Source organism: Labeo rohita, chromosome 15 (genome assembly GCF_022985175.1).
Source record: "Labeo rohita strain BAU-BD-2019 chromosome 15, IGBB_LRoh.1.0, whole genome shotgun sequence".
Lineage (NCBI taxonomy): Eukaryota > Metazoa > Chordata > Actinopteri > Cypriniformes > Cyprinidae > Labeo > Labeo rohita.
The window spans coordinates 33380559-33394329 of record NC_066883.1 but is presented as its reverse complement, the minus strand read 5'-3'; the positions used below and the strand labels follow the sequence as shown (position 1 = coordinate 33394329).

General features: G+C 33.5%; 1 protein-coding gene across 1 annotated transcript; it reads right to left on the bottom strand.

Annotated features, from left to right (window-relative positions):
* Positions 1–142: 142 nt before the first annotated feature.
* On the bottom strand, positions 143–13731 carry cab39 (calcium binding protein 39). The gene is made up of 9 exons (XM_051128859.1): positions 13550–13731; positions 9476–9630; positions 9227–9391; positions 7432–7550; positions 5315–5483; positions 5128–5187; positions 3653–3718; positions 3026–3169; positions 143–2945 (listed from the first exon to the last, which is right to left on the bottom strand). The coding sequence occupies exons 2-9, from the start codon at positions 9587–9589 to the stop codon at positions 2757–2759; spliced, it is 1026 nt and encodes a 341-aa protein (XP_050984816.1). The 5' UTR covers positions 9590–9630; positions 13550–13731; the 3' UTR covers positions 143–2756.
* Between the last annotated feature and the right edge of the window lie 40 nt (positions 13732–13771).

The window sequence follows — 13771 nt, the reverse complement described above, 5'->3', positions numbered from 1 at the left end:
AAATCTGATTTTGGACCAATTCTGTAGAATATTAAAAGGTGTCGTAATATTATATTGGAAATACCTTGTTACAAGGTCCAAAAATGGTTGCACCATTTTTAGTAAATAAATCAAAGAAAAAAGACAATAGAAACAATTATTTTATTCCAAACTTTATTTCCAACTGTTAGTCTGGCTACTGATTGACATTTCAGATGAAACTCCACCATTTCTGTGCCCAAGCTTTATTACTCGGGCCAGATCTACATAGGTTAGATTGGACTGTTTAATTGAACAGACAGCACGCCAAGTGGTTTCCAGCCCGTCTGTTAGACGTCCATACTTTATCTACGGATGCAAAATAGAAACATGCACTGATATGCAGGATAAGATTGCTAATTCTCAGAATTCTTAATGCTCCGGGCCATTATGATGTCAGGCATACAAGATGACTGTGATTGGCTGTTGTTACATGTGCCAACCAATGAAAATAGTCCAGTCATATGCAGACTAAACCACAGATTATGGCAAGTTGCCCGTCACCACATAAACAGTATACGTATGCCGAGACTGAAATATGAAAAAAGTACATCTTTAAGCTACGTAAGGTTTATTGTACGTTTCACTAAAATAAAATAAAAAAGTAAAGTTCTGCGTTGAAAATGACTAGGTGTTACCCTTATAAAAAACACCTGCTTTCACTTAGGGGAAAAATGAGGGGTTTATGGTAGATTATTGTGGCTGACTTGTGAGTAAAAGCAGTAATGCCAACCATAATTTGGAAAATGTTCAACCAAACCCTTCAAATCACTTTCAGTTTTGTGTGGTTTTACACAGTTGTACCAGATTTAATGTATTAAATGACAAACCCCCGTCAAGCGCCGCACTGTTTTTTAAAAGAAACCTAAATAAAACATTCATTAAGGATGTGGCTGCTCAAATTTTCTCTCAGAGCTGCTTCTCTACATCCAACCGTTTCAGATTAGTCTGCTGCTAATTACATCTCACATTGGACTCGTTATTTTTTTTCTCCCAACTAAAAACCTACAGAAATGAAGAAGATACAGTATATAAGCTGGTGCATTCAGTCAAATCACACAGAAGCAGTCAAAACTTGACCAGGTCACATATCACCCTAAATTCAAAAGCAAGATTTATGCATTTATGGTTTGAGTATGTAATATGACAAATATGCCCCAATTTCTGTAATGCATAATTTGCAAAAGTCTGTATACAAGTATATTAAAAGTTTATAATTTTTAATAAATAAATTAGGGCTGTCAAACGATTAATCGCAATTAATCGCATACAAAATAAAAGTTTGAGTTTGTCTAATATATGTGTGTGTGCGGTGCATAATTATTATGTATATATAAATGCAAACACATTCAAGTATATATTTAAGAAATATTTAGATGTATCTGTACTTTTTTAATTTTTATATAATTTGTTATATATGAATATATTTTATTATTATTATTTTATTTATATACATAATAATTACACATAGTACCAGACATTTTAGGCAAACTCGAACTTTTATTTCGTATGCGATTAATCACGATTAATCATTTGACAGCCCTAAAATAAATATATTTGTAATTATATTTAAAATATTTTATTTATTTATTAAAAATATTAAACAATATATATTAGTACTTGTCTAGACTTTAAAATAACAAAAAGTCATTTTTAAGTTTAAAAAAAAAAAAAAAAAAAAAAAACTATTACAGTAATGCAAATGTCATGAAATGACTTGAGAAAAAAGATCAGATACTTTAAAGTAATGAGAATTTGGAAGAGAATGACCCAAAAATATTTTTTTCCTTTTGATTTTAGTGTGAAATGTGACCTAGACATGTTTTTTTTTTTTTTTTTTTTTGAGATTTCAGCCATGAAATCATCCAATTATCCAAACAAGGGACAAGCTCACATATAAACTACCTAAAAGGTATGAGTAGTAGGGTTAGTTGTACTGAAAACTAGCTTTAGAAGTCAAAAAAACTGTGGTGTTAAGGTCACGTGCACTGAAAGCATACATGTTAATTTTCCATTACGCCCACTTGACGACACAGTGACTAATGATGAGAGAAGAATGGCAGAGTTAAATCAGGGCCAACTTCGCAGACACAACTCCAACAAATCACTAAACCGCCTCAGTCAACACATTTACTCATTTCAGTCTTTGAAAATGAATCTGATAGCAACAATAAAAGTGAAAAAGCCTATGTACAAGTTCACTCACCCAGTATGTGTAACCTCAAAATGTGCAAAACATGAATTACGCATCACATTTGCAGTTTCTATGTAACTCGCATGAAACCAGTCAACAATGAGCAAATGAGCTGACAGGAGTGTGTTTGAATGTTAAGTGCTTTTTGCATGTCAAATTTCCTTGAATTCATTAATATCCAATTAGCATCAAGAGTGTGTGTGATTGTGTATGAGGTATCAAACCCTCCTTCTTTATGTGCAATAAAGCAGCAGCATCTCCATTCGTCTTTTCGGTTCATTTTGCTCGTTTTTTGAAACATGAGAATAAACACATTGTAGGGGGAGAGGTTGAATGTCCAGCGAAGCACGACTACTTTTCACCCTCGTCGTCATATTTCTCACCCACCGAGCTCAAACGGCATTTAACGTTTCCTGCAAAAACACAAAAACATGCCCGGTGCTGCGGCCACTCAACGTCCCAGAGAGCCAAAACATCGTCCAGACGCTGCCTAAAACACTGTCTAGACATCCTCTATGCGTTTGTATACATTCTTGATCCTTCCTTAAGCGTCCTGCGGGGTTGGCCTCTTGAGGTCTCGGATTTGTTTGATTAGATAGGTCTTCTCGTCGCTGAACTGCTCGTCCTCGGTGCGGTCGTTTTGGAACTTACTGAGGAACTCGATGAGTTTGGTCTGGTTCTTCAGCAGGATGTCGAGGATGGGTTGAGTCTTGTTCGGATTGGCCACAAACACCTGAATGCATAAAGAAAGGGTGAGACATGTTTTGGGATGGTTTACTGGCAAGGTTTGGAGTGGGATGATTCGACTCATACCTTAAATACATGAAAGGCCTCAAACTGGATGTTGCGGCTTTTGTCTCTCAGTAGGTTCATCATGAGTTTGAGGTTCTCTGGTTTGCTGATGTACTTCGTCATTATAGTGAAGTTGTGCCTGTCCAAAAGCAGCTCTCCTAAAAGCTGAGAGGAACGACATAAAACATGATAAGCACCTAAAAATAAATATCTAGCGGCTACAGTAAACACACAACTGAGTTTAAATGCATTATACTGCTTTAATAGATATACACTACCATTTAAAGTTAGAAATTAGTTTCAAGGGTGCATTAAATCCAACAAAACTGACAGTACTTTTTAATGCTACTAAAGATTTACTATAGCGATAAGAACAAGCAATAAATCAGCATATTAGAATGATTTCTGAAGGATCATGTGACACTGAAGCAGTAATGACGCTTAAAAATTCAGCTTTGTATCATGTGAATAAATTACATTTTAACATATACGAAATAGAAAATAGCCATTTTAAATTGAAAAAATATTTCACAAAATTACTGTATTTTTAATCAAATAATTGCAGCCTTGGAGACACTTCTTTCGAAAAGAAGAACTGTGCTTAAAATAAGTACAACCAACCACAACACAAATGAAATCATTTCTTACCTTTAGCGATTGCCTCTTAGTCACATAGTTTTCTGAGTGAAGTAGTTTCTCATATTCACTAAAGAACTAAAGATCAAAAGAAGAAAAAAAAGGGGGGGAAAGAGATACAGTAAATACAAAACTGATTGGCTTTTTTTCAAACGGTAGTCTTAGAAAGTATTTGCATACTTATGGCACATTTACATCAGATAAATTATTGAACCAAGTGGCATTTATTTATTTTATTTGCATGGAAGGACAGCACTTTCCAAGCAAAACACTTTGCAAGAAGTAGTTTGTTTGATTTTAAATGTCAAGAACAATATATGCACTTCCAGTCACTTCCATTTTTTTTAAATGTTTTTAAAGATCATTTATTTGATCCAAAATACAGCAAAAACAGTAAAAATTTGAAATATTTTTACTATTTAAAATAACTGCTTTTTATTTGAATATATTTTAAAATGTAATTTATTCCTGTGATTACAAAGCTGAATTTTTATCTTCATTACTCCAGTCACATGGTCCTTCAGAAATCATTCTAATATCCTGATTTGCTGTTCAAGAAACATTTATTATTATTATCAATATTTAAAACGGTTGAGAACATATTTTTCTTCGATGAACAGAAAAATCCAAAGATCAGCATTTATCTGAAATAAAAAGCTTTTGTAACATTATACACTGTATTTCTATTTTTTATGGAAAGAAACTATAGTAATTAATATTTTTATTTAAGGATGCTTTAAATTGATCAAAAGTGGTGATAAAGGACTTTTACAATGTTACAAAAGATTTCTATTTCAGATAAATGCTGTTCTTATGAACTTTCTATTCATCAAAAAAAACTTGAAAAAAATGCTACTCAGCTGTTTTCAACATAATAATAATAAATGTTTTTAATCAGCAAATAAGAATATTAGAATGATTTCTGAAGGATCATGCGACTGGAGTAATGATGCTAAAAACTCAGCTTTGAAATCACAGAAATAAATTACATTTTAAAATATATTCTAATAGAATTTTAAATAGTAAAAATGTTTCAAAATGTATACTTTGGATCAAATAAATGCAGGCTTGGACATTAAAAATCTTACTGTCAAAAACTTGACTGGTACTGTACATATACCGTCCAAAATTATGACAAAAGTATCTGGACATACACTTGCCAGATGTTACTGAATGCTGTCCAGTTAATGAAGTACATTAGGGAACTGACTTCATACATCTATTAAAATCAATTTTACAGCAGTCAATTAAAAGTCACTGTGCTAATATGATGACGCAAGGTTAGTTCTGAGAAAAGCTCTTTTTAATCTAATCTATTAAGACACTTTTAAAGTGTCTAAAAGACATAAGTGGCTCACTTAAAATTCAAATCACTTCCAATTGTATTGACTTTCACATTAAATGCAAACAATTCTGAGAAGAACCTGCTGCAGAATGAATGACAGATCTAAGAACAACAGACAATGATAGAAAAGCCTGTGACTCACTCTGTCATAGTGCTGCTCCAGAAACTCAGCGCTGAGCAGTTTGTGTCTCGTCAGCAAATCCTGGAAGAAAACCAAACAAATGGAATCAGACATAATAATTAAACAGTGCATCTGAAGATAAAACAATCAAAGATGCCACCCAGACAAAACAAACACCCAAGGCTTCTACGTTTACAAAAACACTAACTTTAAAAGTGGCGAATGCATCCGAGGCGATGTCGAAGGTGGACATCTCCACATATCTGAAGAAATCGTAGAACTGCTCAGAGCAGAGGGTGATTTTAGCCAGCGGCTCGTGCCGTATGCATTCCCTCAGCATGATGCCACAGTTCAGAGCGATGTCTGGAGACTCGTAACTACAAAAAGGACAGGAGTTCAACACCAGAAACATTTTCCCAACATGTACACATATTTATGTTGATCCAAACATGTTGGCTATCTTTCATAGACCAAAAAGGAGATGCTAATGTTTATGCTAAAACAGTTATTTTCTATACAATGAAACTAAATGGTGACCAAAGCTCCAAAAATGACAAAAAGGCACCACTAAGTAATCTATATATCTTATTTCAAGCTCACTTCCAGAACAAAATTTACAGATATGTACTCACCCCCTTGTCATTAAGATGTTCATGTCTTAATTTCTTTACGACTGAAGAAATAATGTTTTTTGAAGAAAACATTTCAGCATTTTTCTCCATATAGTTGACCTCTATGGTGCCCCAAGTTTGAACTTCCAAAATGCAGTTTAAATGCGGCTTCAAACGATCCCAAATGCGGTTGTAAATCCCAGCCGAGGAAGAAAGGTCTTATCTAGAGAAACCATTGGTTATTTTCATAAAAAAATAATACAATTTATATACTTTTTAATGTGAAACACCTGTCTTGTCTTACTCTGCCTGAACTCTGTTTTTTTCCGGTTCATGACAGTTAGGGCATGTCGAAAAACTCCCATCTCATGTTCTCCCTCAACTTCAAAATTGTCCTATATCGCTGTTTTACCTTTTTTGTTAAGGGTGTTTGGTCTTCTTTGCATGTTCACTTTGCAAAGACTGGTAGGATGATTTTGAAATGATTTTTGAAGCTGAGGAAGAAAATACGATTGGAGTTTTTCGACATACCCTAACTGTCTTGAACCAGAATACACAGAGTTCAGGGACAGCAAGACAAGACGAGTGTTTGATACTAAAAAGCATTTAAATTGTATCGTTTGTATCATTTTGCTAGATAAGACCCTTCTTCCTTGGCTGGGATTGTTTACAACCACATCTGGGATCGTTTAAAGCCGCATTTAAACTGCATTTTGGAAGCTCAAACTCGGGGCACCATACCAGTCCATTATATGGAGAAAAATCCTGAAATGTTTTCCTCAAAAAACATAATTTCTTTACGATTGAAGAAAGAAAGACATGAACATCTTGGATGATAAGGGGGGGAGTACATTATCTGTACATTTTTGTTCTGGAAGTGGATTCCTTCAAGTAATATGGCCTACTTTTAGTGAGTTTTATGGATTTTTTACCTTTGGTCACAATTCACTTCCATTATATTGAAAAGCATCAGTGGGTCTAATCATCTGATCTGTGTTCCACAGTCTAAAACAACATTAAGCTAATAACAAAATCAACATATTTGAAAAGGAACTACCAAAATATTCCAATTTAAGATAATATCGCTGATGTACCCACAGTTAATGTTGACTCATAAAGTTATCTTAGGAGTCAACACTAATCAGATCAGATAGCTCCTCTAAAAACTCATTAGTCACCAAATACGTCTCCTGGTTGACATTTGATCTGAAGATTGAACTAGTATATTCAAATGTGTTAAGATGCAGTTAACACGCATCTTTTCTTCTCCACCTGTTTTTTTCTGACCATGCAGACTCAACAAGCATTTCGCTGTCCAATGGTCAAGCCTTAACTTTGCAAATTCTTGTAATGCATTAGTATTGCATTCTTCTGATGGGCATTTAATAATTTGGACTTCTCAGTCTGGGTTAAATATCTTTTTTGGCTCATTTTATCTGTAAAAGAAAACATGCCTAATAATTATGCACACCTGAATATAAGGAGTTTTTCCACTTCCAGCCTTCACGGACAGTTATATATCACTTACAAATGATTAAATACAAAATTAATAGTAGTTATAATATTGTTGTGGTTTGGAATTGGTAAAATGTGCTTGGTAAAAAAATATGACCAGATTATCAACATGCCTAATAATTATGCAGACAGTGTATATATAAAAATAGTGAATAAAAATCAAATAAATGTCTTCAGAATGTTTGTGTACGTGTCTCACCCTTTAAGCAGCATGAAGAGTATATTTTGTTGAGTGCACAGGTATTCGACCGTAGGCGTCCGTGTGCCGATCTGACGTCTCAGAATGTTATTAAAGATCTGTGCCACGTCTTTCTTGCCCTAAACACAAATAAGATGCAGAATAGTTACTGAAAAGCTCAACTGATCAAAATACAAGCATGCATTTCAAACAAATGGGAATTTGAAAGACAAAATGAACATGTAAAACAGTTTACAACTGGTATTATAACTGTCTCTCAGCTGATCTGATCCCAAGTGGCCAATCAAGACAGAATGCCATTGAGATATGGCTAATAAACACAGTATTAACGTCTCTCTCAGTTGCATAATAAGTAGCTATTAAGGGGAGCATCTATTTTGAGGATACACTGGGGAAGCTGTAATGTGTTGTGCATGGGACTTTTTGTTATTTTTATTTTATTTTTTTTCCCAATCCTATTAAACAAAGTTGATATAATATTGAAGTTGATATAATTCTATTAGACCAGTGATTCTCAAACCACTAGGGGGCCTCAGCACAGTTGGCTTAAAATGATTTAAAAAAAAAAAAAGACTAAATGTGCTTTAAAACAAGCTAAAAATCAAAATTTAAGCTGATAAGCAGTTTTAATTGGTTTTCAACAACTGCTTTTTAAGATTCAACATTTATGTGACCCTGGACCACAAAACCAGTCTTAAGTAGCACAGATATATGTGTAGCAATAGGCAACTATACTTTGTATGGGTCAAAATTGTTTTTCTTTTATGCCAAAAATCATTAGGATATTAAGTAAAGATCATGTTCCATGAAGGTATTTTGTACATTTCTTACCGTAAATATAGCAAAACAGTCAAATAGTCAAATTTTTGACTAGTAATATGCATTGCCGAGAACTTAATTTGGACAACTAAAAGACGATTTTCTCAATATTTAGATTTTTTTTGCACCCTCAGATTCCAGATTTTCAAATAGTTGTATCTCGGTTGTATCCAAATATTGTCCTATCCTAACAAACCATACATCAACGGAAAGCTTATTTATTCAGCTTTCAGGTGATGTATAAATCTCAGTTTCCAAAAATTGACCCTTATGACTGGTTTTGTGGTCCTAGGTCACATATGGTCTTGGAAAACCTGAACAAATAAAGGAAATTGAACATTTTGTGATATTTAGACCTGAAAAATCATGGCAAATGAATATATATATATATATATATATATATATATAAAACTTTAAAAAAAGGACTTAAAAACTAGTACTGTAAATGCATTTATTTGTACTAAAAAGTGCAAACCCATTTAGTTGTTGAAACTTCTGTAATTACAGAATTTTATTATGGTAATTACTCATATTTTTATTATTATTATTATTATTATTAGAAATAGTGTATAAGATTTACATAAATATTTAATTAAACTAATTTAAATTGCCACCTAGTGTTGGAAAATAAAAAAACTGCTTTGTCATTACAGCCTCAGTGCAAAAAAGGTTAAGAACTGCTGGACTACATGCGCATTTAATGTTGTCCGGCATTCATGGTCTGTTTTACTCTACAAAAGCATTCCTGACCACATCACAATCTGATTAATTTGTCATGCATAGGTCGTTTTGACTCATGCTTTGAATAAAAGTGTCTGCTAAATGAGTTAGTCAAAATCTTTTGAAGTAAATTTTTTTTAAAAAAGAACAGCATTTGAGAGCTGCTCAAAGGATTTTGAGTAACTATGGGCAACATTGTGAAATTTTGAGTCATTTACGGGTCTAGTCTATTAATTTCTAAAGTCTATAAAACCACCTCAAAGTCAATGAGCTGCAGATCTGCGACGAGGGTGCTAAGCAGGCCGCTGTTGTAGAGCTCCTGAGCGAGCTGAGCCACGGCTTCTGTCTGCGGCTCCTTCTCATTCGTGCCGTAGAGGATCTCCTTCATGGCCAGCAGAGATTTGGACACCTCTTCAGAGGCCTGCGGACACACAGCCCTCTCATTTATGACGGATTTCCAGAAACATCGCATATTTCTTTAAAACACTGCATGTGCCTTTAGTACCTTCTCAGCCTTCTTGTCTGAAATGTCCTGCTTCTCTAGAATGGTCATGTTGTCCTTTAGATTCTTTACAATGTCCGCTGGACACTTGTGAGACTTACCGAAAGGGAACGGCATGGCAATAAGTTACCAGGGCAATCAGACAGCAGAGAGCCCACCTGTAAAAGAGAGAATGTCAAAAAATTAACACAAAAAGAATGAATGAACAAACTCATTCATGAACAAAAGAATAACAAATAATAGAATGTATAACCAACTTACAATCAACAAAAGGAAAAGTAACTCAGAAAGCAAGAATGAACAAGGAAAATTAATAAAAGAATGAATAAACCAAAGAGAAAGTGAAAGTGAAATAATAATTGAATCACATAATTAATTCACAAAAATGAAAGAAATCAAAGAAAAATGTGAAAGTAACAAACAAAAAACATACAAAAGAATTGAAGGGAGGAAATAATGAAGAAATAAGCGAATGAAAAAAATGAATGTACAAACCAAAGAAATAACCAACACATGAATGAACTAAGGAACAAACAAATGAAAGCTCAAACGAACGAACAAATTAAATAATGAATCGATTAATTAACTTAAGAACGAACATGAAAGACTGAACGAACAGCTGAAAAATCATGTGAAACAATAAACAAAGTAATTACATCATGAACAGATGAATAATCATGAAAGAATAAACAAACAAATGAAATAAAGAACAGATGAACTAAAGAACAAACAAGAATAAACAATCAGAAAATCAAACGAAAGAATGAACGAACAGCTGGAAATATAAATTAAAGAATGAAATCATGAACATATGAACATTAAAGACTGAATGAACATTTGGAAAATCATGGCAATAATTAACAAATGAATAAACTAAATAATAATTTTTAATGTTTTTTAATAAGCCTATTATGCTCATTAAAGTTCCATTTATTTAATCAAAAATAAAGAAATATTATGAAATATCATTGCAACTTAAAATAAGCATTTTCTATTTTAATATAATTTAAATTCAATTTATTTCTGTGATGCAAAGCTGAATTTTTATCAGATTTCTATTTTAAATAAATGCTGTTCTTTTTAACATTTTATTCAAAGAATCCTGAAAAAAGTAGCATTACTGAATCCAAACTTTTGAACAGCTGTGTGCACAGCGATTTTATTTATGCATTTGGCAAATATTTTTATCCAAAATGCCTTGATGAGCAGAAAAGATAAAAAGCATTACTGAATCCACACTGCATTCACAAACGTTCAACACTCACCACCAACATAACTAAATTTCAAGTTGAGACATTTCAGCTGATAAAAGGAAGAAGGAAGTAGATCAGTAGATACACTCAAAGACTGGATTCATCACAAACATGAGGCTCACACTGAACAAACCAGACCCTGTACACACTGATCAATCCCTGTCAGCATCAACCACACCCTACATATACAGGTCGGGAAACAAATGCACACTCTGTAGTAGTTGTGAGCCACTAGCTAGATGACTGTAGGGTTCAGTTTCACACGTATTGTTACAAAAAAAAAAAAAACCCACATGTCTCGAACAGCTCAGATACTAAGGTGAGATCTGCACAGTTGACAATACAAACAGGAAACGTGCAGCAAAAACCTCTTTAATGAATATGTCTGCATACTGGCTTCCTCCATAATGATCACAGCAGTAAAACTCAAGCATGCTTTATATGAAATGAAACCCAATAAATATACTGACCTGAATACAAGTCATTTATAAATGCTGCAGTTTTTACATAACCCTTCCTCAAAACCACACATAATTACTATTACTCTGCCACATATGCTTTGAATGCTGCAGCTCGTGGGATCCGTGCGTCACAGGACCATACGTCCAGTCGGTTAATCTCCACGCAGCTTGTGCAAGTTAGCCAAATCCTCAACCTGGTGACCACACTCGCCATGTCTGGCACAAATCTGAAACCAGACAGACACCACGGCTCGCTGAGACAGGTGACTGAGTTTACACGCAACAGACACACCTAAAGTTGCAGTGGTTGCATGTGAGAAATTACAGGATGTCTGAACAGCCATGTTATGGTAAAACCTCTTAAACCTCTGCAAACGGTCAGGAATCAGACAATAAGATTTAGTGTCAAACACTGAGACCGGGGCTAGTTGTCACATGCCACAAGGGTTATATCATAGTGTATCATAGAATATAGTTGATTTTTTTTTTTTTTTTTTTTTTGCAGTGAGTGATTTTTTTCATGTTGGTTTCAGTGTCACAGTGTATTTCATATGTTGTAAGCTATACAATTACTTGACTACACTTTCTGATTGCATATTATATATTATTAATCAATCAATAATCTGTCTGATAAAGTTTTTCTGTCTGATATTATAGTTTTAAAAATTAACAATACCTTGGAAATTATTATATGGAAACCAAAGTTTAATTAACCTGTATATACCAATGATATACAGATAAAATGTAAAATCAAATATTTGGGGAGAAAAAATATAGACGTTAATACTTTTATTTAGCAAGGATGCTTTAAATTGTTCAAATGTGATTATGAAGACATTTATAAAGTTAAAAAAAGACTTCTATTTCAGATAAATGCTGTTCTTCTGAACTTTCTGTTCAAAGAAACCTGAAACAAAATCTACTCAGCTTTTTTCAACATAATAATAGCAAATAATTTTTGAGCAGCAAATCAGAATATCAGAAAGATTTCTGAAGAATCATGTGACTAGAGTAATGATGCTAAAAAAATCAGTTTTGAAATCACAGACTTTAAAAAATATTTAAATAGAAAACAGTTATTTTAAATAGTAAAAATATTTCACAGTTCTACTGTTTTTGCTGTACTTTGAATCAAATAAATGCAGACTTAGTGAACAGAAGTGACTTCTTTAAAAAAACATTAATCTTACTGTTCAAAAACTTTTGACTGGTAGTGTATATGAAAACTTTAAACCCTTTTTTCAAAGAAAAACAACAAAATATAAAAGTGTGAAGTACTTACATTTATTAAAGTAGCTGTATATTGCATTGCATGTTTATTGATATATTTATTTAAATATATAACATTTAAGTTGTTTAATAGCAGGTTAACATTGTGACAACTTACCCCATATAGTATGATGCTGTGATATTCTGTGAAATAATCTTCTATTAAATATTATTACTTTAATAATATTATTCAAAAATATTTTTCATTTAATTTATACAATTAATATTATTTAAAATATTATTTATAAATAACACCATTAATATTACACACTTCAAAAACACATTTAACAACAACGAATATTCAGCTGATGCCAGTAATCTTAAAATTACCACATGGGCTAGTTCAATTACATTGTAGTATCTAGTACAAGGTTCAGGAGAACTAATAAAATGCAATAACATGCATACTTGTGTCCTAACTGTAAGTCTTTTCATTTAATTCATCAGAGACCGATCAACATGTGTAGATGATAATGTAGATAATAAAACCAATAGTCAAATTATGCATTATATCAATTCTTTATAACTCTGAACACATTTAAACTGTTAATACGAACACATAATCAATACAGCATCAAGATCTATGCAAATCAGCACAAGTTGTTAAGCTTATCCATCTGCAACCCATGTCTAACTGTGATAGAAACCCACAAACAAACTTTGCACGTCTATCTGAATGGCAGAAGGGCTCCACCTCGGCTGCGTCTCAAATCTCAGTCAGATTTCTACCTAGAATCGTTCTATACTGATGATTCACGTTTTCAAACATGCTTATGATGGGCAAAATCGCTTCCTGTGTAGGTTGCTCACTTGGTTTGAGACACAGATCAGTACTTTTGCGCAACCAGAGGCCCAGTGTGATGGATACAGATAAGTCACCACTCTTTTTTGTTTATCTTTACATTAATGCTCGCCAAACCACAAAAGATAGGAGCCCCTTTTCCTCCACCCGTATCTCTCGAGAATTAACCATGTGCGAAAATGCATTTGTGGTTTTTGCAATATGATGGATGTGATAGGCCTCTGCATGCATGCACGCACAACATTTAGCTTCACAACAAGAACCAACAAAAGAGAAGTTAACAACAGCACACCTTATTTGGGTCTCCTTCGGCCTTTTCTAGAGAACAGCGGTGTAAGTCCTGGAATATGATGTTTGGGGGTGTTGTTTCTTTGCCTGTTTTGTGCGGACAACCGTGTGTGTATGTGTATGAATGTATGTGTGTATGTATTCAGGCTACAATCACTACTGCACGAACAGCGGCGAAGACTTCCGCAAACCTGCAGCGAGGAGGATTTCAAAATAAAAGCCCCGA

What these genes read in the sequence shown, in the direction of transcription:
- cab39 (XM_051128859.1), bottom strand. Translation starts at nt 9,589, where the DNA reads ATGCCGTTCCCTTTCGGTAAGTCTCACAAGTGTCCAGCGGACATTGTA. An exon ending in CTCTTCATGCTGCTTAAAGG is followed by an intron (nt 5,484 to 7,431) that starts GTGAGACACGTA and finishes TCCTTTTTGTAG; the next exon opens with TTACGAGTCTCCAGACATCG. An exon ending in TGGAGCAGCACTATGACAGA is followed by an intron (nt 3,719 to 5,127) that starts GTGAGTCACAGG and finishes TTTGATCTTTAG; the next exon opens with TTCTTTAGTGAATATGAGAA.